This window comes from Electrona antarctica (assembly GCF_951216825.1).
Source record: "Electrona antarctica genome assembly, chromosome: 8".
Lineage (NCBI taxonomy): Eukaryota > Metazoa > Chordata > Actinopteri > Myctophiformes > Myctophidae > Electrona > Electrona antarctica.
Genome location: NC_136789.1, coordinates 14,679,149 through 14,706,366, shown reverse-complemented (window position 1 = coordinate 14,706,366; position 27,218 = coordinate 14,679,149). Strand labels below are relative to the sequence as shown.

Sequence of the window (27,218 nt, the reverse complement as noted above, 5' to 3'; positions counted from 1 at the left end):
AATGTAGGTCTATTATTCAATTTATTTTCATTCACTTTCGCAAATAGCAATGGAGGTAGTGCTTGCGGTAAATGTATTTTAGGCTATCTTCACACAATCCATAGGTTGATAATTTTGAATTCATGCTGCTACGTGTGCACCACAGCTGGCTGTTTGTTAATGTGAGTGTTGTTTCTATAATTCTATTAGCATGAAGCTAGCCTAATATTTAGAGACTCTCGTGGGTGTATTTAATCGATTTTGACATTTTCAATCTACAGGCTTCATTTCCCCGAGGGGGAGGGCGGACAGTCGGACACCAAAAATATAAGGTGCTTACCCTGATGCCCCAAATGTTAGAGTGGCATACGGGGTGCTTGTTAAATGCATTAGTCCGTAGTTTTCAATAAATAAGTGTTTTAATCCCGTTTGTGGCCGAACGACATCGCCCCTCCGTTTACTTCCCGTTTACGTTGAGCGTAATTCCGGCTTTCACCGGATACAAAATTAAATTAAATACAAAATTGCCTATTTTTACACAATGAAGCAATATGCTAGGCTATGCAATATCCGGCAGCGCCGCCATCCACTCCATTGTGAGCCTTTGAGGTTCTCTTGCGAAGAAACGGATAGGCTCACCAGTGTTGTTCAAAGTAAGTCAAACTACAAGTAGGCCTATGTGTAAAAACACCACCCGCATATATACATAGGCCTATAATAGAAAACAAAATACAGGCTACCACTTCACCAAAACGTCGCATTATTAACAGTTCAAAGCAAACAAGTAGCAACCAAGTTACTCACCATTTTCATTTGTGTTTGACAGTGGGAATGCAACCATGGAAACGCAGAACGCCGCAAAAGACGCCTGCGCAATGACATAACAATCAGGTCATACTCACATTTGCTTCAATAGAACATGCATTGTTGCAGGAAAAAACTCACATTTTCCCTTAATATTTACAGATTATATAAAATAGTTTTATTTGACGAATATTTAAATGTGAGTATACACTCAGAGCAGACTAATAAACGATACCTAGTCCAACGGCGCAGTTGCTGGGTGCAGCCACCAGGTGGCACTTCAATGTCGGTGTATAATTGCAAGACTCAAGTATAACAGACTTTAGTTGCAAGTGAATTTGTTAAACACCATTTATACCCTGTAATCATTGCTAGGCTACAAGAGCTAGTAGTGTACTTCCCCCATAAATTATAACGGGGTACCAGTCTCTCCAGTTCTGTAGTAAACATGTATGTTAATCCCATTTCATCCAATAAGATCAGGGTGAAAGTGTCATAACTTGAAAATATTTTCCATTTTAGTCGAGTAATGAGCAGATTATAGCTACACATTCTAATATTGCATCATACCCTGGGCACACAGCATGACAGCTAGTTAAGTTGTAATAATATTCCAACCCGAGCATAAGACATACCATGTTGTGGGGATGATCATGGCCCCTAAAGGATATAGGATGATTTTGTACTGGTATTCAGGTTCAGATGTAAACAGTTGAACATGGCAGGCTAATCAACAGTCCTGGTGGTGTGTCAGGCCACAGTGGTCATGTTATCATTTTCTGATTAGCTGCAGCATGGTAATTAGTGTAAGGTATTTTTTGTAGCCTGAACAGGAATACAACAAAGGGTGTGTCAAACATAAAATTATCATGGATACATGTCCAAAACGTGTAAAAATAAATAAGTTTAGTCAAAACTAGGGTAGAGGGTTGTCATATTTTATTTTATTTAGTCAAGACAAGTAGAAAACATTCATGTTAAATTAAACATCATTGTGCAAAAAAACAAAAAACTTTTGGCCTGTTGACAAAATACAAATGAGATACCATCAAACCCCCATTTTAAAAATCACTCTGTAGCTCAACTGCCAACTTGAACTATGAGGGTTAAACTTCTTCTCTCAGGTGGAGGTAGTTGCTTGCAAGTGAGGAATGTTTTAGTCGACCTCCTCAATGGTTGGTCCAGATGATCCACCGCCACTGGGAGCACCGCCTGCTCCAGGGAAGCCACCGGGCATGCCACCGGGCATGCCACCGGGCATACCTTCAGGCATCCCGCCTGGCATCCCACCTGCACCCTGGTATAGCTTGGTGATGATGGGGTTGCACACCTTCTCCAGCTCCTTCTGCTGATGCTCATACTCTTCCTTCTCTGCAGTCTGTAACGAAAGGCAAGGCAAATGGAAAGGTAAGCCTCACATGTTAATCAAAGGCAACTAATCAGTAATCAGAGGCCTGCAACTTTTATTATGCAGTTTATTCTATAGATTACTGAGAAGCACATATGACATTTTCATATTGATCAGTTCAACTGCCACAGCCATATTTCTACTTGATCACTCAGACATCCAAGGAAGGTTTTATGCCATCATTGGTCTTTCAACCTCTGGTGGAAACTACGAAAGGCAGGAAAAAACATCACAGTGATCCAGCCTATTTTAAACTACAATTTGTAGCTTTAATGAAACGTTGTGTTTGTTAATACAATAAGACATATACATCTGCAGTCATTTGGGGTAGTGTTGTTCAGGTTATTGAGCTGTATTATACAACTCAAGCTACCCTGCATTAAGCAGGCATTCTGTAATGTTTCACAAGACAAACATGTATTGTATAAATATTCATACCTGATTCTTGTCCAGCCAGCTGATGACCTCATTGCACTTTTCCATGATCTTCTGCTTATCCTCATCACTGATTTTACCAGCGAGCTTCTCATCCTCGACGGTAGACTTCATGTTGAAGGCGTAAGACTCCAGAGAGTTTTTAGAAGACACCTTGTCACGCTGGACATCATCCTCAGACTTGTATTTCTCAGCATCCTGGACCATGCGCTCAATGTCGTCTTTGCTGAGACGACCTGGGTACACAAGACAAGAGTGTCAAACTACCGTTTAAAAAATAAATAAAGGCAAGTGCTTCATGTCTTGACTGCACAACTCCATCATCGAACCGGCTACCAAGTCTTGGCATCTGCAAATGTCTGAAAATAACACATGTTGAGGCCATTTCGATTACTCTTCCATGAACTAATTTTCTCAAATTGATTAGTTCAACTGCCACAGCCCTATTTCTACTTGATCACTCAGACATCCAAGGAAGGTTTTATGCCATCTTTGGTCTTTCAACCTCTGGTGGAAACTACGAAAGGCAGGAATAAACGTCATCACAGTGATCCAGCCTATTGTGAAATTCAATTTGAAACATTTGAGGAATCTGTATCGTGGAGTAGTAAGTTATTACAATAAAACTAGTATATCTGCAGTTTGGGGTGGTGTTCAGGTGATTCACAAGTAGAGAATATATTACACAACTCAAAGCTCAATAGCTATCTGCATTAAGCAGGCACTGTCTCACAGGTAGAAATTTACACCAATTTAGTAAGTAAACAACCGTTTTAATTTCTAAGTACCTTTGTCGTTTGTGATGGTAATCTTGTTCTCCTTTCCAGTGCTCTTGTCAGCAGCAGACACATTCATGATGCCGTTGGCGTCTATGTCGAAGGTGACCTCAATCTGAGGGACACCACGAGGTGCCGGGGGAATTCCAGTCAGCTCAAACTTGCCCAGCAAGTTGTTGTCCTTGGTCATGGCACGCTCACCCTCAAATACCTGTGGGAAGCATGGAACATTAGAGCCACGTGTACAAATGAACAGATATGACAAACAATATCTATGGAATCGCTCAGACATCCAAGGAAGGGCTGGGCCATCTCTGGTTTTTCAACCTCAGGTGGAAACTACGAAAGGCAGGAATAAACGTCATCATAGCGATACACAATACTGAGAGAAGACATGTTCCTCACCTGAATGAGCACACCAGGCTGGTTGTCCGAGTAGGTGGTGAAGGTCTGGGTCTGCTTGGTGGGGATGGTTGTGTTACGTTTGATCAGGACAGTCATGACACCTCCAGCGGTCTCAATACCCAGGGACAGGGGGGTGACATCCAGAAGAAGCAGGTCCTGGACATTCTCAGACTTGTCACCAGACAGGATGGCAGCCTGGACAGCTGTGGATGACAAACATGTACCGTTTAAAATCACCATGTACTTTGTAAAAAGTAAGCCAATTTACAGCCAGTGGTCATTCAGTGCACAATTACATTAAACTAAAACATCATGAGGGGTGTAAACTGTACAGAATAATATTCTAATCACTCAGACATCCAAGGAAGGTTTTGGGCCATCTTTGGTCTTTCAACCTCTGGTGGAAACTACGAAAGGCAGGAAAAAACGTCATCACAGTGATCCAGCCTATATCACACCCCACATACAAACAGGCTGGTAGTCTTACTTAGAATAGAAACCACAACTCACCAGCTCCATAGGCCACAGCTTCATCAGGGTTGATGCTTTTGTTTAGCTCCTTGCCATTGAATAAGTCTTGCAGCAGCTTCTGGATCTTGGGAATGCGAGTGGAGCCACCAACCAAAACGATGTCATGGATCGTACCCTTGTCCATCTTGGCATCACGGAGTGACTTCTCCACGGGGTCCAAAGTACCACGGAAGAGATCGGCGTTCAGCTCCTCGAAACGAGCCCTGGTGATGGACGTATAGAAGTCGACTCCCTCGTACAGAGAGTCGATCTCAATGCTGGCCTGGGTGCTGGAAGACAGAGTGCGCTTTGCCCTCTCACATGCAGTGCGTAGACGGCGGACAGCCCTCTTATTGTCACTAATGTCCTTCTTGTATTTGCGCTTGAACTCTGCAATGAAGTGATTGACCATGCGGCTGTCAAAGTCTTCCCCTCCAAGATGAGTGTCTCCAGCAGTGGACTTTACTTCGAAAATGCCATCCTCAATGGTCAAGATGGACACATCAAAAGTACCACCACCGAGGTCAAAGATGAGCACGTTCCTCTCAGCACCAACCTGAAAATTAGTTCATAGTTAGAGCAGCACTAAACAGAATCTAGTATCAAAACAGCAGCACTGCGCAAAGGTTAATTTAGGCGCCATTTTGATAATGTTCACAGCACTGTGCAACTGGGGAATAAACGGAATACCTTTTTGTCCAAACCATAAGCAATGGCAGCAGCTGTTGGCTCATTGATGATACGGAGAACATTCAGACCAGAGATGGTGCCAGCATCCTTGGTGGCCTGGCGCTGCGAGTCATTGAAGTAGGCAGGCACTGTAATAACTGCATTGTTTACAGTCTGGGGAGAGAACAATCCAGTTAGTTCCATTACGTCACGAACGCCACATTACCCACACTGCCTTCAAGCCACTTGTTGAAACCCACCTTTCCGAGGTAAGCTTCAGCAATTTCCTTCATCTTCACCAGCACCATTGAAGAAATCTCCTCCGGGTAGAAGCACTTTGCCTCGCCCTTGTAATCAACCTGGACTTTGGGTCGGGTGTTGTCATTGACCACTGTAAAGGGCCAGTGCTTCATGTCCGACTGCACAACTCCATCATCGAACCTGCGTCCAATCAGTCTCTTGGCATCTGCAAAAGCATCAGAAAATATCACGTCATGTTGAGGCCATTTCTACTACAGTCACAACTATTCATTACTTTGACAATTCTATTGGCAACTTTTTCCTCAACTCAAATTGATCAATTAGCTCAATGGGCACAGCCCTAGTATTTCTACTTGATTACTCAGACATCCAAGGAAGGTTTTATGCCATCTTTGGTCTTTCAACCTCTGGTGGAAACTACGAAAGGCAGGAATAAACGTCATCACAGTGATCCAACCCATTTTAAAATTCAATTGGGACCTTTGTGAGGAATCTGTAGAGTATGTTAAATAAAACTTGTACATCTGCAGTTGTTTGGGGTGATTGACAAGTAGAGTATTGCACAACTCAAAGCTCCCTTGCATTACACAGGCAGTCTTCTCCGCTAACTGGTCAAAATTGGGGTCTGGGGTTAAACTCCATGAAGGTTTATGTATTTTAGTTTTAATATTACCCGTTGGGTAAGCAAAATGTTAACAACTTCAACCTGGCAACGCCATTTGTAGCTTTGTGAGCTTGTAGATCACCCCATTTGTCATTTTTGTAATACATGGGGCATAAGAGATTAAGTTGGTGAAGGTGTGGACCGTCTCCAGACAGACCACACATTCTAATCGACATGTAAGGAGCAAACCCTTACCGAAGACTGTGTTGCAGGGGTTCATGGCAACCTGATTCTTGGCGGCATCTCCGATGAGCCTCTCGGAGTCTGTGAAGGCCACATAACTGGGTGTGGTCCTGTTTCCCTGGTCGTTGGCAATGATCTCAACCTTGCCATGCTGGAAAACACCCACACAGGAGTAGGTGGTTCCCAGGTCAATGCCCACTGCTGGTCCCTTAGACATGTTTCCTGAAAGATCACAACAAGATTATCAAAAATGCTTTGCCATGACAAACCCTACAGTCAGTTTGTTCTGCCAGCCATCTCTTGTGAGCTACAATGATTTTCTCAAACACATTAAAGTTAATTGTAGCCTACTCTGTTGGGTCTGCATTTGCCACCATCTCTAAATTGAGCCACTTAACTTCAGTCAATAAACTGTTGGGATTGCACATGTCACTAGCACTCTCAAGCCCTGGGTGTGCCAATATGACATTTGAAGCAACTGGACAAGTCACAGCAGGGCACGAACACTTCACCAGTTCCCGCCCACCATGAGGTCAAAACAGGAAGGAAACTGCTACTTCCTCACAAAGCCCAGCTACACGACTCTCAGCCAAGAGTGACATATTCATGAGCAGCGATGTGACCGCCTAATGACTTTTGGCAGTCCTACTCAGCATTACACCATCAACGACGTTGCATTTTATCAAACCAAATGTGATCGTTTAGAAGGGCATTCATCAGGTTAAGCAATTACTGAACTTACATTCTCAACAGGTCATATTTGAACTGCAAACGAGATCCGTGTGATACCAATCCAGCTATTCAAAACATTAGTAAAAAATTAAAACCAAATTAATCAAAGTTTAATTTGAGACAAATTGTCTTTTAATCAATTGAACTGCCAGAGCCTTATTTCTACGTGATCACTCAGACATCCAAGGAAGGTTTTATGCCATCTTTGGTCTTTCAACCTCTGGTGGAAACTACGAAAGGCAGGAAAAAACGTCATCATAGTGATCTTTGCCGTTAGGCCAAGTAAAATAAATAACTGGGGACATCAAGTGAGGGACACGATGTCCATGGATCTCCTTGTCATGGATGAAGAAGAGATGCCCATTAATGGCGGGGTTCAGACCACGTGGTTAGATGTTCTAGAACATTCTACACTACAGCTTCTTATCGAGTAGAGCCGGCACTCGGTCGCAACCAACAGTCATTTAGCAATGCAATCTACTTCCGTTCAATCCAGTGTCGGTGGATATCAAAAACAGCACAAATTGTCTTTCAGATTGTTTCAAGCTAACACAGCCGACATAATGCCGCCATCATGAACGGGTCATTGTGAAATCCTCGTGTGCTACTAAGTTTTACCGTTTGAAACAACACTTGGCAAAGGTTACAGGAACGCTGACTGCCGTTTCTTGTTCAAACACACAGAAAATAATGAAATACGGCGAGACTCACCAGATATTGGCTGCCGCTGATGAATTTGGTGGTGTTATTGGTTGAGTTGCGCAGTGGCGAAGCTGCTGCTGTTCGCCTGGAGCCTGAGAGTGAAAGAAAGAAACTCCACCGTGGGTCTTCTATATGGCCGGCCAAAGCAGCCAATCACACGCCGAGGCTTCAGCTGTTTCTCAGCAATCCACCAATGACCTAGCCCACACGTCACCAGGAAATACATGTGATAAGCCAATCGCCATATAACATTACTTGATGTCCCTCCCACTTCCTGTTAGGAGTATCCGCCTTTCTTTCGGCTGCCTGAGTTTCATAATTCCATTGTATATTGTGTAACCACATGGTTTCATGTAGGCTCAGTCATTGACTCATTGATAATGAATAAATTACTTATCAATGACTCATTGTTTTTTTCCACTCTGAAAAAAGTCCACACCAAACAAGTTGCATGTTGTTGCTGCAACTTGCAAGGAGTTGCAATGCATTGCAAATCATTGCTGTGGATGGGACTTGGATCTAAAATGGTAAATGGTGCATTTATATAGCGCTATATAAGGCGCTTTACATAGATTGTGCATTACATTCACCCATTCACACACACATTCATACACCGATTGGGGTTCAGTGTCTTGCCCAAGGACATTTCGACATGTAGCCAGGAGGAGCCGGGATTCGAACCACCGACTCATGGATCATTGGACGACCTGCTCTACCTCTTGAGCCACAGTCGCCCTATCTGTGGAGGGCCTTTGGGCCTTGGGGCTAGGCCCCTATAAGGGGTGCAATTTTCTCCACTGACCGACGTGACCGTCGTCAATGCTGAATACAATAAATAGGGCTTCTTTACATATTCAATTTTATTTATTTTATTATTTATGGACAAGTGGTTTGATATTGTTAGGCCACCACATACTGTACCCTAATTGTATTTAATTTGACCACAATCTATGCTGTCAAATATTCAGTGTTGATTTAAGGGAGTGTAGAAATGGAACCAAATGGATCTGTAAGGGTCCATCTTGTCCTCAGGTTAATATCAAGTATTAAACTGGGGACCAACCTCCCCAAGGACCCATGTGGATGGGGGTCCCCTGCAGACCCCATGTTGAGAATCAGTGAATTTAGCTGAACAGAATCAGTGTATTTTGCATCTAATTTTACAATATTAAACAGCGCAAGAAGTATAAGCCCAATCACTTATGCGATGGGTTTGAGATCATGTTAAAATGTGTTGCTTAGGTTAGCTCAACCGTCTGGGCACCTAGGCTGCTGAGCCAGCCTGACAGCATGTGTCTTTCCCCCGATTCATCTCTCTCCCCATTTCCTGATCGACTACTTTCAACCTATCAATCAAAAAAACAACTTTAAAATGTGTTGCTTAAACAAAATATTAGTCAGACCTATACAAATGTAGGCCTACCTGAAATGTGACAGCAAGAATGTGTATTTTTATACTGTTAATAGTGATTGTTGTTATAGGTGATTGTTTAATTGTATTAATCTGAGATGTCACATAACATTCTATTCAGCTGTCAAACATGACAAACTAAAACAATTGGATTTAGCAGTTGTGCAGTAATTACTGCACAAAGACCGATAAGATTGCTCATAATATAGTTTACTTTATTTTAATCCTAAAAGCAACACATTTATATAGGTCTAAACAACATTCTTATAAAAGTTAAATAAAAATAAAACCATATATTTATATACAAATATACACAATATTCTACAGGCAAGTCATTATGGGAATGTTCACAACAATGTCACAGTTCTGTTTCTTTAATTTGTACATTGACAGAATCATCTGTTTGTGGGGTGATATGAGTATCCCTTTGTATACTTTCAGCTGCTGACTCTTCAGTAGTATTTGGTGCTTCGGTTATCTCTCTTGGCTCCTGAATGACATATGTTGCGAATACTGTGCTGAAAAGACCTGTAGGGAAAAACATTTCACAACAAATTATATAAAAAAATAACATCTTCCACTTTGAGACCCTTTCTGTATTTGTTTTGGTCAGGTGGCTGAATGCTAATATTTTACCTCTGCGCTTTTGCCCCTGGACTTGCTTCTCTTCATGGTTTGATTTTGATTTACTGCTATCCATTGACTGATCTGACTCTTCATTTTCTGTAAGAATTGGAATAACAAAATATTTGAGACATTTCAGAATGGCATAACATGAAACACAACCACTTCTTGAGTCTTGAGTTTAATAGTCTATATTTATTTTTCTAGTAGTAAGTTTAGTTTAACATAAGCTATTCAGGTGAACTCTTTTTGGATGTAGAACAATGAGAAAAAGAAGAAGAAAAACATTAGATTCTGAGACTACTCCAGCTTTGTGCAACCTATGTGCAAAAGGGTAAAATCAGCCCTCAACGGCATACATACATGTCGACGTAATGGAGCATAGAAAATGTCCAACATAATTTCCACTTACCTCTTTTCCAGAGGATGTGCGCTCTCCTGATTTTGATAACAAAGAAAATTACTACCACTAAAAGTGAAAATATCAGGCATGTAACCAGAAATACAAGCACAGATGAACCATTTCCTTTCTGCCTTGCCAGCTCATCAAAGCTATCTGGGAATGAACAGAAACATAATACACTCATGTCACCCTGTGTTTCGGTCAGACATAATCAGCATTCAGCACTACTGTAAAATACAGAGTGGTTACAAATGGAATAAATTAACACTGAGGATTTTACTGTGTACAATACACCAATGTGTGTACGCATATTAAATCATATTATCGAATTTTAATTTTTGTCTCCACCAGGCAGAGAGTATGTTTGTCTCCACCAGGCCGAAGGCATGGGGAGAGAGTTTTGCACTCCGTCCGTCCATCCGTCCGTCCGTGTGTGTGTGTGTGTGTCCGTCCGTCCGTCCTTCCGTCTGTGAACAGCTAATCTCCGGCACCGTTAACCTGGTCGATGCCAAATTTTGCACACACACTCCCTGGATGCCAACGATGAACCTCTGCCCCAAAATTTCCAGAACGGCCTGTTATAGCGCCACCAGGAGGCCGCTTTGTGCAAAACAAGTTTTTGGACAGTACACCTACAGATTTTGTCCAAACATCACGCAAATTGGTACACAGTCTCTCTAGAGCCATTCAACGAAATGGGTCTTTCAGATTTCTCAGACTCCATCCTGATTGGCTAAGATTGGCTTCCAAAGTTCGCAGGAGTGCTCAGTTTCAAACAAAGTGCTGCAAATCATGAACACATTGTGTGATTTCTGTGAAATTGTGCACGCACATTCCCATTGAGGAAGAAATGCCACATGAACATTTTCAACTCAGCCTCATGGTGGCGCTATAACTGGCCAAAAAGTGTTTTTACCTCTAACTGCATGGATCTGTGGATAACTTTGTATGCCAACTCCCTAGAGGCCAAGGAAAAACCTTTGCCTGGAATTTTTCACATCTGCTCTTTATAGCGCCACCAGGAGGCCGACATATGTAAAACACATTTTCTAATATTACACCTTCAGATTTTATCCAAATTTCACGCAAATCGGTACACATACTCTCCATAGTCATGTGATCAAGACGGGTTTGTTTGATTTCTCATAATCCACCCTCATTGGCTACAATTGGGTTCTAAAATTTTCAGGAGTAGCCCGCTTTGTACCCGTTTTGTACAAATCGCCACAACTACTCAACGCAGCATCCGATTCTGGTGAAACTGTGCATGCATATTCCCACTAGGCTTTGGAAGAAATGCCACTTGACAGTTTTCAAATCAGCCTCATGGTGGCGCTACAACAGGCCAAGCCTTGTCACACACACACACACACACACACACACACACACACACACACAGGTCTCCTGTGCCCAGAAGGGCACTTTTTCTAGTTGTCTCTGAAACGAGATACTGACCGCAGGCTTGACTTACCAATGGTAATGTTGCTTGATGTACCATTATTCGATGTGGCTCTATTTGTTACATCATCTACATGTGTCAGACCTGTTCAGAATTAAGAAGAGTCATTACACTGTTACACTCTCAATTCATTACTTTTTTTTTATTTTTTATATATATATTTTTGGTTTTTTTTTCCTTTATTTTACCAGCCAAGGTGCCTGGACTGCTCGGCCGGCCCAGGTTTCAATTCAGTACTACAACAGGCCAGGAGGCTGTTGTCAAAATGAAACTGCAGTCTACCTAGACTAATCTACCTGTAGTTGACCCGAGCTTCATACCTGTTATGGTGGTTACGTTGGTGACAGTAGTATCGTTGTTTGTAAAGGTTGAATCAGGTAGAGAGCTCTCTGAGACTGAGTCATCTGGAAAGAACACAAATACGATAAGGCCTTGTAGTGAATAAACCACAAAGGCATGTATGCTGCTGGAACAAAAATGTTGACTGTTATTTTTTTATTTTTTTTCAGAGCTCAATTGCACCCCAAAAACTTTTAACATTCAGTAGATTTTCTGTGGTCTGGGGGTTTCTGGCTCAAACAAGTGCTCTGATTTGCCTGTGGACTGCGAGATAAGAGTCCACAATATATGACATAGGAATTTACCAGCAGATGTCACTGCTGAGGGATTTTGCCTAAATGAAAATGAATGTCATGAACCCTTAAAAGGAAGCAGAACTGTACTGTGTGAGAACAATCGTACGACTTTGACTTTGAACCTAATGTGGTCGTTTGAACGTGTGTGTGTGCTATGGTATGATTTATAGTGCATACAGCATTTGCAGCATATAGAATTTAGACATGTATTAATCTGTAATTCAATAATGAATTTTCTGGATCACATCTCTCAAATACTGTAGTTTGTCACTCAAAAACTCATAGCCGTTTTAGTTAAAATAGCTGCTTTACTCACAAATAGTGCTCAGATGTATTCCAGTGGTATATGTGATTGTCTCTAGACCACTGGAGCTAACAGTTGATGGTTCAGACACGTCTGTAGTCTGCAACTCTGTGGTTCCCTCAATTATAGTCCACTGAGATGTGATTCTTGGTATGTCTGTTGACCTTTGTGGTAGAGTCATAGGTGATGTTGTTGCGATTGACCTTGGGAAATTTGGGGCTATAAAGAAGAGTTAATAAAAATCATGTAGTAATCACACTAGGCCTATTACTGTAGAAACAGGAATCATAGTATCATATCACATGTCTGCCTATGTGTGATAGGTATGAATTGTGGAATTTAATCGCTTCATCAATAAAAATAAATAAATCAAATGTTGAAATTATTTGTCAATCTAATAACATGCAGATACACATAGTGACCAGAATACTACTGTCAGTCCATTTACTGGAAAAGGGAATTCACTGAGGCGATTGACTTTCGCATGATACTACAATACTGTAAGAGTACTTTCCCTGTTTTGTGACAGTTGAACAACACGTTCATGTTCCTCAAATTCAGGCTTCTATACAGTACATAGTTTCTAAAGAGAACAGGCAGGAGTTTCCCCAAGAACACCATTACTTTCATATTTGAGGAATATTATTTTAAATTGTTTATTCATCTTCTAAAATTCCCAGAATTTGGTCAGATATTAGAAGAAATAATAATGTTTAAATTGTACTCACAAGCTTGTCCAATGTTAACAAAGTTGCTCAGCAATTCGCCATGCAGAGCTGGATGGTTAACAATGCATGTCACTGTGACTCTTTTCTCTACTGACTTAATGTGTAAAGTATCCTCTGAGGTATACTTTCTTATTCCGTATTCAACTCTGGAATGGGTCTGAGCTGTGGGATAGGAAAAGTAATTGGAAGGTATTAAGGCTGCTGGGGTTCCGAATTAAATCTTTATGAATGAGTTGCATCTACACTACAGTAATACTAGATATTTACAAATACATTTGACAAATTACCAGCGATTTCAATCTTATTATCCAGGAGCCAGTATATTTTGGGAATATGATGGTTTCCTGCTGCAGAGCACTTGATGACATGCTTTCCATTCAATCGTGTTACTGCCATCTTTGGATAACCTAAAAGAAAAACATATATTCATTTTTTGTATGTATATGTAGCAATACATTTTATGGTTATAGGTCATTTGATTTGCCTACTTGATCTATCAGTAATCAAGTGTTAATTAAAAAATACATACACAATTTGAGTAATATAATAATAATAATGGATTTTTATTTATAATGCACTTTACATTCATGAAAATCTCCAAGTGCTACAGTGAGTTAACCGACACAACCAACTCAAGCAGATGTTTTTGCATCTGAGTGTAACCACTGCTGAACCCAATCATCATGAGGAACCCCTTTTCCACATACCTAATACAGTCACTTCCACAGTCTTCTCTCTGATAGGGTTGCTGTAATGAATACATGTATAGTTGCCTCCATCTTTGAAGGCGATGTTGGAGACACTGATGGTGAATTCTGATGCAGACAATGTATCAATGCTGTAGCGTTTGTCCTTCAAGGCTGTCCATTTTTAATCAATGAAGGGTGAAGATGAAGGGTGAAGAGAAGATGGTTAGTGCTTCTATCAGTAACTATTCAAAGTGTCGTAGGCCTATACTCTTTGATTTCTGATCTAAACAAGATCTAATCACAATTTATGTATGAGTATTGGCTCGATATTGATACCAAAACAGACAATGTAACACATATAGATTATACTGTACCATATCTATACCTTTGTCGTGGTTGAAGAACATAAGAAATCCCTTTGGGTTCTTCCACTCCACATTGCTCTTGTGAGCATTTCTAATGGGGCATGTTAGGGTCAATGTTCTTCCTTCCATCACTGTTGTGTGCTGCCACACCGCAAGTGATACTGCAACAATCAATAATAGCGGTTCATTGTATGATTCAATTACAATTTAGGCATATTGTAGTAAATTAATAATAATATTGTAGTAAATGAATTAATTTGCTTGCAGCGCTATTGGGAATACAACTCTGTAGATTTTGAGCCAATGCAATTGTCTGTTCAGGTGCTGCAATTGGTTACCCAGTGCAATGCAGTAACCCTGCAGCCTCATACTGCCAATTAATTGCTTTTCCATTCTCCCTTGACTATATGGATCTTTTAGTAGCCCACGATCCAAGACTACATGGTAGACAATCTGTTGGAAAAAGTGTCTGGTTTCATAGTGAAACCGTGTACTGATCCCTAACATAATGAATGTTCCATCACCATGACAATAAGTAAATCATATCAATGTATTCCTTTATCAAGGCTCCATTGTCACCACTACAACACTAATGAAAGTATGATCGAACTGAAAGAACCAGGTAATTTGCCAAAGAACAGGGGTGTCCAAAAACGACCATCAGATTTCTTACAACAGGAGCAAAATGTATTGCATAGGCCACTGGGGGCTGCATAGGAAACTGAGGGCAGGCTGTGTATGTCTCTGTGTCTGTGTGTGTGTGTGTGTGTGTGTGTGTGTGTGTGTGTGTGTGTGTGTGTGTGTGTGTGTGGTGTTACAGCAAAGGAGCAAACGTGTCACTGTAACACAGCTCTAAATGAAGAAGCCCACTTTCAGCACCCACACATAAGCGTTAGAACCTGTCACTGGAGTGCTGCAGCTCTAAATTAAACAGCCCACTACTTTCACACAACATTCATCATCTCTGCATGCTGTTCTGACAGGAAGTCATGTGGTCAGTCCCCTCATGATATGACTGTTGTGAAAGGAAAAGTAAGGTCAGGTGCGGTAAGTACACTATATGGATGATCTCTGCTCTGGGCTGTGCATATATGGGTGTACTGTAGTATTCCTACGCTATACCTGCAAGAATGACAGTGTGTTTGGAAAACAAGTGTGGGGGCATCACTGATGTTTGGTGGGCTGTAGATGCTCACGAAGAGGTTAAGAAATGTTCAGCTCTTTCACATGTGTGGGATGTTTTTTGAAAATCCCACACAGCGGCTCTCTTGGAACCAGAAGGTTCCCAAGTGTTGGGGTCTACAGTAGTTGACTAGAACCAACACTGATTTTGTGCCCAACTTCTAAAAATATGCACTGTACTGTACTGTACAGTATTCTATTGCATTGTTAAGCCCAAATAAGTGATGCTATTGCTTGATGACAGTCTAGGCATAACTTAAGCTTTACTTTCTATGAGGAGTGGTCAGTATATAATTTCATTTCATTTATTTATTATTACTACAAATACTAGACTTTTACTGGGTCCCATTAGTTGGCCGCATGATAAGGTATCATACTGGATATTTGAACTTAAACTTTGCTATACAAACTATGGCATCTTCTGTCAATCCTGGGGCCACTGAATATTCACCAGTATACGGCACTAGTGCATTAATCTAAGTTAACATGAATTCTCATAATGTAATGAAATAATACATCCAGTAGCTTTGTACTGTATAGATAAAACAAAATAATTCACTGCTAAAACATAAAATAGCCATTTCCCCCAAGGCAAATCTCACTGCTTGTGTTTATGTCTTATTCTGTAATCATCTCTAGGCCTACATCATAGTAGTTTACATTGTAAAAAATAAAGTAGCGAAAGTGTAAAATACTCACCATTAATGAACAACGATAAGACAGTCAGTTGTTGCATTCTTACAATTTCTGTCTTTTGGTAGATCCAGAACTCAGCAGCATTTCCTCAATGTTTTGTCTTTATGTACAACAGCTATAGGGACCTTCCGTGACATCACAGCATACAGCGTGTGGTTTCCACAGACAATTTGAGTGCATGATCTCACATGACAAATTAAAATAAGAAATTGTTCTTAGCACAACCCCTCTGTATGCCTGTATGCCCATGTATGAATATCTGAGGCACTGAGGTCTCCATTAACTAGTTTGTTGTCATAATTACTGTATATTGAAATTGTAAGTACTTAACCTGAGCGACACCATTGTTCCTCTGTATTTATATGGCTGAATGGCAAATACAAACTAAAACTAACTCAAACTTTTATTACTACTTTTACTATATGTTTTGTTGTTGGGTTACTGCTCCACATACCATACAGTAGCCCCACATACAGTGCCAGTCCACATACTGGCATGATTCCTGGATATAAATTGGTTTATGCGGTTGTATTCCTTAGAAACCGAACTTTATAAACATATTACACAGCAGTCACTAAAGGACATGCAATGATCAAGCTTGTAGATCAAAGATCTAGATCTGCCAAAAGATTCTCAAAATATTTATTTGAAAACTGGAAACATTCTGCATGAGTGAATTTACTTTTGGTGCCAATACTGCCAATTTTGTACTTTTACTCTATAGGCAAAATTTTGCATTCCGGGCCTATAGGCTATTTAATTCTACTTTGCAGCATAAGCATTGATACTTTACTTAAGTTAAATAAAGCAAATTGAGTATACATTCTCCATCAGTGCAGAAAGTAGGCTACTTTTTTATTTCGTTTTACAACATTGACTCGTTGATTGACTTTATTTATAATTTGAATGTTTCATTCTCGTCTTGCAATTCATATATAATAAGCCGCCCCACGACTCCCACCTCCCTTTTATATTTTAACGTAGTAACCAATCAGAATAGGAGGGATTTTATCGAACGCAAAAACCGAACCAGGCAGAGACAGGTGGCATATAGCGGTAAGCGCCCATGGCTATGTGAGGCTTTAAAAGAAATCTGATTCCAGATCGGTTTGGCACTTAGCGAATATGCTGGAAGTGCACTATGCATAATGCAGGTGCAACAAGGTCTTTCTGGAAGGTGATTGGGTCATCATAGGCTACTTATCTCCAGAGAGAAGGATCTGATACCAGCTCACTCACTACACACAGTCAGCAGGTGGCGGAGACAGTGAACAGCATCACGCAACCCTTCATTCGGGTAAGTGAATAATGGTCATTTGAAAATGATCGGGAATAGTTTTTGTCATCAAGTATATCTCTATATCCACAAAGTTAGAACACATTATTTAGACAAATATGGTCCATTATTTTGACAGTCTTAAAAGAGTAAATCTGTATTTGTGATTTCCGGACATTGTAGACGGTTTAGGTTTAGGCTACTTCAGATTGACAACAGACAGCCTTATCAAATACACCAGTATCCTAATCAGTAACGCTTGCAAATACGGTAGTATAATAATTCAATTTTGCGCATAGCTGCGGGACAGTAGCCTATACTGCAGCAAACTGTCCTTCAGCTTACAAAGTCGGCTCAATGGGGGAGGACGTGCAGTCAGCATGTTTCCTCCGTCCAGATGGTCACAGGGATCAGCTTTGTTTAAGTAGGCCTACCTCGAAGGAGCTCGAAGGAGCTGAGTGATGTTGCAAATGCGCGTTGGGTCAGTGCTTACAATCCCCAGCAATGCATTGCGCAACAAAAGAAGGGAAAGAAAATGTTCATATGAAAATTATACATTTTTATATATAGGCCTAATTTAATTCATCCAGTAAATTTGATTAAAGCCTAGCCTACCTACCTGGCTGGAACTATGTATGCATGAATTATGCTGTGCATGAATTACTACATCATTTTAAAAAGGCGAGTTTTCAAGCTGCTCATGCCATATAATGCCAGTCCTTCAGAACTAAGTAGGCAGTAGCATCTCCACATTTCTTCAGTACATAATGCTTTCCTCAGCAGCCTGATGGCTACCCTTTCTTGGCAGATGGCTTATGAAAAGCAATAGATGCTTAAAAATAAAAAATATATAACTAGATCATCATCAAAAGCCTTTTCTTTTGTACTTTAACTCTTGTAAATTGTTGTGTAATGGTGAGTTGGCTTGTTTCAACATAGAAAGTCCTGACATGACCAAATGACTCATCTATAATTTAGTGGTCAGTGTCTCTAGTTAGGATTTATTGCCCCCTACTGGAATAATACGAACTACTTTCATTTACTAAACATTGTCTCCTTCCTTTTCCCAGAGGAATCATGTCCAAAGGAACAGCGGTTGGCATTGATCTCGGAACTACCTACTCCTGTGTGGGTGTTTTCCAGCATGGAAAGGTTGAAATCATTGCCAACGACCAGGGCAACAGGACCACTCCCAGCTATGTGGCCTTCACTGATTCTGAGAGGCTCATCGGAGATGCAGCTAAGAATCAGGTTGCCATGAACCCCTGCAACACAGTCTTTGGTAAGGTTTACTGCTGGAAGGTGGGATATGATTGTCATGAATGATTGATTCAACCCAGCTATTTCACAAATTATTTATTCATGTAAGAATGTGCAAATGTTAATTGAATTAGTGTTGATTTAGTTCGAAAAATGTTTGTTGACTACCTTTTTTCACTGACGGAAACTAAATGGAAACTACATTAAAACTAAAGCTATGATGACTAAAACTATGACTAAATATATACTGACAACTTTGTCAACAAATAAAAACGAGACTAAAATGTTACGAAGGGACTAGTGGACAAGAGAAGAGATCCAGTATAAGTAAAACGTACACAAGTCATTTTACACTTGGCTGCATGCTGAAAATAGCAGATCTATAAGCTCACAATGTGTTGTGTTGTGTGAACTTGTACCTCTGCTATTTTCAGCAAGTGTAAAATCAGCCATTACGGCATCAAGGCCCACCAAAATACATTTTAGTCGACTAAATCAACTGTAGATTTAGTCGACTAAAACTAGACGCTAAAACATTCCAGATGACTAAAATGTGACTAAAACTAAATGAAAACTATTCAAAAGACTACAATCAAAAATTGCTGTCAAAATCAACACTGAATGGAATTGCCAACAGCCTCCACTAGCACCAACAATGTTTATTTTTATTTTTTTGTGGAAATTACAGATGCCAAGCGTCTGATTGGAAGACGATTTGAGGATACAGTCGTACAGTCAGACATGAAACACTGGCCATTCAATGTTATCAGCGATAGTGGACGCCCTAAAGTGGAAGTTGAATACAAAGGTGAAACCAAAAGCTTCTACCCAGAAGAGATCTCATCCATGGTGCTAGTGAAGATGAAAGAGATTGCAGAGGCCTACCTTGGGAAGGTATGTTTAGAAAACATGTATTGAGTTGTACTTGAAATGTACTTTAATTCTGCAAACTGTTAATAAATCAATCAATCAAAATTCGTATGTTGCAAAGTGTACTAACAACAAATTTCATTTTTTATAGACTATATCGAATGCTGTCGTCACAGTCCCTGCATACTTCAATGACTCTCAGCGCCAAGCCACTAAAGATGCTGGAACAATCTCTGGTCTCAACGTGTTAAGAATCATCAATGAACCAACCGCTGCTGCTATTGCTTATGGCTTGGATAAGAAGGTGTGAAACAAAGTAGCCTACTTAAAACGCAGAGTTCACAGACATCTCCTTACCACCCCTCATATTTTACGATTTAGGCATTTAGCAGATGCTCTTAATCCAGAGTGATTTACAGTAAGCAAGAACAAAAACATGGTAATACATCAAATACATAAAAATAGTCATCATGATACAACAGTGGAATATCTATATAACGAGACTATGCATATACACTATAGACTAGTGATATGTCTACATGCAATGCTATCTAAGTTACATAAGTTGAGAGCCTATGCATACATGTGTAAGGTCGTCGAGGCTAGGGCAAGTGTTACGGGCTAAGATGGAGTCTGAAGAGGTGGGTTTTCAGACTACGGCGGAAGATTGGGAGTGAGTCTGCAGTTTTGATTGCAATGGGAAGTGCATTCCATAGTTTTTGACAATTGAGCTGTGTGAAGCTTCTGATTAGTCATGCATTATCTGACTTGGGTATTGTTCTTGGTAAAAAAAGGGGAAAAAAGAAAGGTTAGGAATCATGTGATTTGTTGGTATAAGTCTTTCAGCTGTTATATTTTCTTTCGTTTCAGGTTGGTGCTGAGAGGAACGTGCTCATCTTCGACCTCGGTGGTGGTACTTTTGATGTGTCCATCTTGACCATTGAGGATGGCATTTTCGAAGTAAAGTCCACTGCCGGAGACACTCATCTTGGAGGAGAAGACTTTGACAGCCGCATGGTCAATCACTTCGTTGCAGAGTTCAAGCGCAAAAACAAGAAGGACATTAGTGACAATAAGAGGGCTGTCCGCCGTCTACGCACCGCATGTGAGAGGGCAAAGCGCACTCTGTCTTCCAGCACCCAGGCCAGCATTGAGATCGACTCTCTGTACGAGGGAGTCGACTTCTATACATCCATCACCAGGGCTCGTTTCGAGGAGCTGAACGCCGATCTCTTCCGTGGTACTTTGGACCCCGTGGAGAAGTCACTCCGTGATGCCAAGATGGACAAGGGTACGATCGATGACATCGTTTTGGTTGGTGGCTCCACTCGCATTCCCAAGATCCAGAAGCTGCTGCAAGACTTCTTCAATGACAAGGAGCTAAACAAAAGCATCAACCCTGATGAAGCTGTGGCCTATGGAGCTGGTGAGTTGTGGCTTCTATTCCAAGTGCAAGACTACTTGCTTGTGGGGGGGCTTGTATCACTGTGATGTAAGACCTGCCTGTCTTAGTTTCCATCAAAGGTTGAAAGGCCAATAAAACCTTCCTTTTGACTGATCAAATTTAAATGACTCGTCCATTAAGTGTACAGGATAATGTTCAACACATTCTCTTATTCTTATTGAATTGTGAAGTCAGACATGACACACTCGCCATTTGTGTATTTGAGAATTGTTAGGTAGAGGCCTCATATAAGCCCTTTGGGCTTCTTGCCTCCTCCTGACACTTTTCTTTTTATATTTTGTTTTTACATCAAGCAAATGAAGGCAATTCCTTTCCATACAAAGCACAGGACCAACTAAAACAGTACACGTTTGTCATCCACAGCTGTCCAGGCTGCCATCCTGTCTGGTGACAAGTCTGAGAATGTCCAGGACCTGCTTCTTCTGGATGTCGCCCCCCTGTCCCTGGGTATTGAGACCGCTGGAGGTGTCATGACTATCCTGATCAAACGTAACACCACTATCCCCACCAAGCAGACCCAGACCTTCACCACCTACTCGGACAACCAACCTGGTGTGCTCATTCAGGTGAGGAACATGTCTTCTCTCAGTATTACTGTGTCTATCGCTATGATGATGTTTGTTACGACCCACTGGGTCTAGGGAGTTTATGGGACCCAACAAAGGCAAGGTGTTTAATGCCAAAAAGTTTTATTCCAGAATAGTTTGTGGCATACAAGTTAGTGAAGACAATAGAAATAGAAGTGCTACTAGTGCGGCTAGTGATCAGGGCTGAGCAGGAACCTAAAGGAACGAAACAATCAAAATTGACCTAACACTTTTCCTAACCCTCCCAACTACCTAAGTAAAAGTAACCTAACTGTTACCTGGGAAATAGAAATAAAAGAAAACCTAACTGCCTGGCTACACTACTCTTTACATAATTCCAAACAAAAATGGAGTGGAGGAACATGGGCATGCCTGACAAAGAACTCCATAAGCTTGCCTGTTCAGAAATCTCCATATATGGGCATAAAAGGGACATAGACAGATGGGTGGAACGGGTACTCTGCATTTCCAGTTGTCCAGAACCAGCACAAAAGCCTCATTTGGCATGCTTGACAAAGAACTCCATATATGGGCATAACAGGGACACCTACATAATAACTGGGTGTGGCATGCATTTCCGGTTGTCCAGAACCAGCACAAAAGCCTCTGCTCTGGACCTGATCACCCCTATATCTCCATACATGGATCTGGCCTGATCTGACATCACAACACGCCACGGGCACCTCTCTAGTTTATATAGTCAGAAATGCGAGAAAAATAGCTATGACAGCTTTGATTCATTCCTTTTTATTACGTGGTGGAAATGAGCTTCCATACTAACATTCTATGCATCCCACAGGTTTATGAGGGTGAGCGTGCCATGACCAAGGACAACAACCTGCTGGGCAAGTTTGAGCTCATCGGAATTCCCCCTGCTCCCCGTGGTGTCCCTCAGATTGAGGTCACCTTCGACATAGATGCAAATGGCATCCTCAATGTCTCTGCTGTCGATAAGAGCACTGGAAAGGAGAACAAGATCACCATCACAAATGACAAAGGTAAATAATGAAATAATGAAGCAAAAAGTGGAATGTCCGCACACGATATAATTCTGCTAAGAATTATATCGTGTGCGGACATTCCACTTTTTTCTTCATTTAGTCACTTTGGGTCCAGCGCCATATTCGGAAACTGGGATGTGCATATCGTTTTCCTTCTTTACAAATAATGAAATAATGTCAGCTTATTATGGCTAGTTCTTTGCTAAACTAACCATGCGTTTGTCGTGACAGGACGTCTCAGTAAGGAGGACATTGAACGCATGGTCCAAGAGGCAGATAAATATAAGGCAGAGGACGACGTCCAGCGAGACAAAGTGTCCTATAAAAACTCTCTGGAGTCCTACGCCTTCACTATGAAGTCCACTGTGGAGGACGACAACCTCGCTGACAAGCTCAGTGAGGAAGACAGGCAGAAGATCTTGCAGAAATGCAATGAAATCATTGGATGGTTGGACAAGAATCAGGTAATGCTTGTCATGGAGTCGTTTTCAGATGAAGTCTGTGAAAGTGTCTTTTCCTTCTCCAGGCATGTATATATGGGTAAATAAATATACAGTAGGTTCTACATAGGGATTTGAGTTCTCCACAGACTAGCTCATTGGCATGCATGTGATGATTTTTAGTTTTCAGTAAATGTTTAAATTGAAAATAGTAATAGTTTATATAGCACAATTCAGACAACAGTTGTAGTTCAAAGTACTTCACAAGAAGAAGAAAAACACAAATACAATAATACATAGTAATAGTAGAATTTAAAAAAGGAACAAGTAAAACAGGAAGAGACATGCAATAATCTAAGTAAAAGCAATACTAAAAAGCTGTGTCTTAAGATCTCGTTTAGATAGCTCTTCATGTGACCATCGCGCTCTGACAGATTCAGAGAACCGATGTGGTGTGTGTGTGTGTGTGTTTTATGTCAGTGTGTGTGTGTGTGTGTGTGTGTGTGTGTGTGTGTGTGTGTGTGTGTGTGTGTGTGTGTGTGTGTGTGTGTGTGTGTGTGTGTGTGTGACTGTGTGTGTGTGTTTGTGTGCGCATGCGTGCGTACAGTTCAACTGTTTGGAATTTTGTTCAAGTTTGCGCATGAGCACGATCTGACAGCTTCATTCTTTTTTTCCCTTTTCTTCAGACTGCAGAGCGTGATGAGTATGAGCACCAACAACAGGAGTTGGAGAAGTTGTGCAACCCCATCATCACCAAGCTGTACCAGACTGCAGGTGGAATGCCAGGTGGAATGCCAGGTGGAATGCCAGGGGGCTTCCCAGGGGGCTTCCCTGGATCAGGTGGTGCCCCTGCTGGTGGTGGATCCTCTGGACCAACCATCGAGGAGGTTGACTAAACACGTCTCCACTGCCTTTCCACCCTGGACAAACATGAAGCATGTAGTGTAGTCTACCACACCAGAGACCATATCTGTATGCAAAGGCTGGACATTGGCTGACGATGAATGAGTGAGAACTGAAATGGAGACATTGAATGTTGCCTGTACATTTTGAGTCCTGATGAATAAATGATTGCTGGAACACCAGCAATGATTGGATGCTCATTGTTTTCATTATCATCTCGTACTACTTTGAAGTACCACACAAGTTTCAAAATAGGATCCAAAATTGCAACAAACCTGTAGGAGGTGGTATTATGTGAATGGTCACCATTTCCTACTGCAGAATGACTGCCTATATTCCTACAACAGTTGTCTCTGGGTTTTAATTCCATTGAATGGTTTAAGCTAGTAGTTCTCAAACATGTCAAGGACCCCATAAATCTCAGAGCAAACAAATCATACACTCGGAGTTACAGACCTGTAAGGGTTCACTTGGAACCCCCTAAGCCTAAGGAACCCTGTGGGTCCCTCCTAGACCCCAATTTTAAGTCCTCTGATTACTTACAAAAATACATTTTACAGATTAAGTCTGGATCAAAATACTCCTTTGTATCCCTTTTCAATTAGGGTAGAAGAAGGATATGTATGAAGGACCCCAATGGAAACAAGCCATAGGCTTTCTTGGGATTTAAATCATCTTAGCAGCAGACTTTGTAATACTCAACTGAACTGTACTTTCCTGTGATATTTTCCTACAAACTGATAATCAAACATCCATTCAATCAAAACCAGGGGAAACATTAAACATAATAACCAAGAAAACAAATGGGTGCATAATTACAAGTAGCAACACAACGGCATGGCCGAGAGAAAAAATAAAGACCCAATAGCACCACCCTATGCTACTCCTGCCAAAAGAAATACTCAACCTAACTGTGATAGCCCTCTGGTGGACTGATTATGGCTAGGTTAGTCTACAACTTACAATCATGGGTTCAGAACTGATAAAACAGATATCTTGGGTGCGCTATGTAGGCCTACTCTAATAAAAAACTATGGGGGAAAACAGCAATGTGCATAGCATTATGCAGCATGGTCAAATAGCTAATACCAAATAGCTACTATACTACTTCATTATAAGGTCTCCATGGCAACTATGTTATATGAAAAACTGCTTGGGGATGGCTTACAGGTGTAAAACAGCAGGTGAAATTAGTTTTTGTGCAAGCGCTATCGTTTTGCTCATACAAAAGAAAGGGAATAAGAAGGATGAAAGAGAGATCAGTCCATTAAATGATCTACATATTTATACACATAGTACCTGCGGTGAGACAATAAGGTGTGGTTTAAAGGTGTTTTTCAGGTGTTGTGTGATGATACGTGCAACGCACCCATACACCCGTCACTGAGGAGGTACACACTAGCAAAGACATAATGATAGACTCCAAGATGCTGTATTCTTTACATCTTTACACTACAGAGTTAAAATCACACCTGTGAAGTGAGTGGTGCAACTCCGCGTGGGGGTCGCCGGTAGGAGGGGAGGGGGGCACCCGGGGTGCCGGCCCGGTTCTGGCAAGCCGCCCCGCATCCGAAACGGTAGAGAAATGACAGTTACCGTGTGGGAGTCCCTCTACTGTACTGTACTGTACTGTCAGTGTACTGTACTGGCACACCCAAAATCATCATATATACAGTTAATATGTGCGTGTGTGTTTGTGTTAGGTTGGCAGGCACCCATCCAGCCACCCAGCCAGCCACACACATAGCTCCGTAAGGGAGTGGTTGCACCACTCAAAAACACACGTAAATTGCAGGCCCTATGAAGGTCAGGCAGCCCAGGAAGGAAACAGAGTGTTTGGGGTATAGGCAGTCAATCAAAGATTTGACCCAAAAGAAATCGCAATAGTAATCGTTCAAGGTTTTTTATGATCCTTAGGGTCATCCAAATAACATATTAAAAATTGGCTTATGAGAGTGTACATCACACCAGTTAAACTTAATAAGTATAATTGTAATATTCCGGATGTATGCACCAGATGCGGTGAAGATAGAGGCACATTGTTCCACTGTCTATGGTCCTGTCCAAAATTGATGGAGTTTTGGGGGAAGGTCGGGCAGGAAATACAGGAGATTTTGTCAATAAATATTGTACCAGAACCAAAGTTCTTCCTGCTCGGTCTATATCCAGAGGGACACAAGATAAAGCATAATTAACAAATGTTTATAGATATATGTCTTTTACAAGCTAAGAGAGTGATAGCATTGACCTGGAAGAGGCCAGACAAACCAAGTATTACACAGTGGTTCAGGGAATTGTCTTTATGTTTACCTTTGGAAAAGATTACATACATTCTTAAGGACAAACAAGAAATGTTTCAGGAGGTGTGGGGCCGTTTTATAAGATATATTAAGAACAATAATTTGTCACATTTAATGGATGGAGCTGAAGAGGAGTAGTGCTGTTGTTGTTTTTCTTTTTTTGGTTATTGTTGTTTTGCTTTCTTTATATGAGTAATTGTCTTGTAATGTTCATTGTTGTTTTTTGTATATTTGTATTGTCATTTGTGTGGAAAAAGGAAAATCAATAAATACATTGTTGGAGAAAAATAAATTGATTATTATATACATTTTGGATCATGGTGAAGTCAGTGTTGGGGTACCATTTAAAACCTATATAAGGCAAAACATTTCAAATTTGAATTATGCTTTAAGTAGCATGTAACATGTCAAACTAGGGGTTATTCATGATTCTGAATCAATTGCAAGCATTTGCTTTGCACGAAAAACACTCTTTTGGGCTAAAAACGTCCATAGCCATCTTCACAAATGTGGTTATCTCATTTTTGTGACTATAATGACATGCACAAACCAGGGACACAAATGTTGAAAAGTTCATATTGTAAAATCTAATTAAACATACATAAAGCATAACATAACTGGCAAAGCAATACTCATACTCACCTTTTACCTTATAGGCCTACACCAAGGATGAAAAGAATTTAATGGGGACATGTATCATCACTGAAGAATGCAAGAGACCATGCTCATCTTTACAGCAGAACTCTTAATGATCTGTTATGTCCTAAGAATCAGGGCAGCAAAAGAACAAGGTTGTCTCTGTGATATCATACATATTCTGTTACTGCAGCACACAAAGAAGGGTCAATCATGCATCAGTTGAGTATTAAGGTTCTTCTACCCCCAGGTGATGGACATGGAGACCAAACGGAGAGGATGTTGGATATTGAATTTAACCTTAACTCATATTGTGTGGGCTGTGGCTGCAGTATGATGTTGTGCATTACGTTTAAACTCAACTTAAGCGGGAAAGCTAAGTCTTGGTGTTTGTGGAGCAGCTTGTTCTGGGAGGGTTAAGTTCATGGCCTTTGACAAAGAAATGGCTCTATGTGT

At 40.9% G+C, this 27,218-nt stretch overlaps 3 protein-coding genes across 3 annotated transcripts; 1 reads left to right on the top strand and 2 right to left on the bottom strand.

Moving 5' to 3' along the window:
* Positions 1 to 1,705: 1,705 nt before the first annotated feature.
* LOC306928540 (heat shock cognate 70 kDa protein) lies at positions 1,706 to 7,695 on the bottom strand. The gene is made up of 9 exons (XM_079508756.1): positions 7,538 to 7,695; positions 6,107 to 6,316; positions 5,247 to 5,452; positions 5,008 to 5,160; positions 4,318 to 4,873; positions 3,808 to 4,010; positions 3,415 to 3,613; positions 2,630 to 2,862; positions 1,706 to 2,161 (listed from the first exon to the last, which is right to left on the bottom strand). The coding sequence occupies exons 2-9, from the start codon at positions 6,309 to 6,311 to the stop codon at positions 1,940 to 1,942; spliced, it is 1,977 nt and encodes a 658-aa protein (XP_079364882.1). The 5' UTR covers positions 6,312 to 6,316; positions 7,538 to 7,695; the 3' UTR covers positions 1,706 to 1,939.
* Positions 7,696 to 9,297: 1,602 nt separating this feature from the next.
* Positions 9,298 to 14,293, bottom strand: crtam (cytotoxic and regulatory T cell molecule; the record flags this gene model as incomplete). The annotated part of the gene is made up of 10 exons (XM_079508035.1): positions 14,167 to 14,293; positions 13,800 to 13,952; positions 13,380 to 13,499; positions 13,093 to 13,254; positions 12,377 to 12,583; positions 11,746 to 11,829; positions 11,438 to 11,509; positions 9,976 to 10,119; positions 9,576 to 9,662; positions 9,298 to 9,467 (listed from the first exon to the last, which is right to left on the bottom strand). Exons 1-10 carry the CDS (start codon positions 14,273 to 14,275, stop codon positions 9,298 to 9,300), a joined length of 1,308 nt encoding a protein of 435 aa, XP_079364161.1. The 5' UTR covers positions 14,276 to 14,293.
* Positions 14,294 to 17,243: 2,950 nt separating this feature from the next.
* LOC306928541 (heat shock cognate 71 kDa protein-like) lies at positions 17,244 to 24,008 on the top strand. The gene is made up of 9 exons (XM_079508757.1): positions 17,244 to 17,321; positions 18,371 to 18,582; positions 19,249 to 19,454; positions 19,582 to 19,734; positions 20,301 to 20,856; positions 21,259 to 21,461; positions 22,282 to 22,480; positions 22,715 to 22,947; positions 23,610 to 24,008. Exons 2-9 carry the CDS (start codon positions 18,378 to 18,380, stop codon positions 23,817 to 23,819), a joined length of 1,965 nt encoding a protein of 654 aa, XP_079364883.1. The 5' UTR covers positions 17,244 to 17,321; positions 18,371 to 18,377; the 3' UTR covers positions 23,820 to 24,008.
* The last annotated feature ends 3,210 nt before the right edge of the window (positions 24,009 to 27,218 follow it).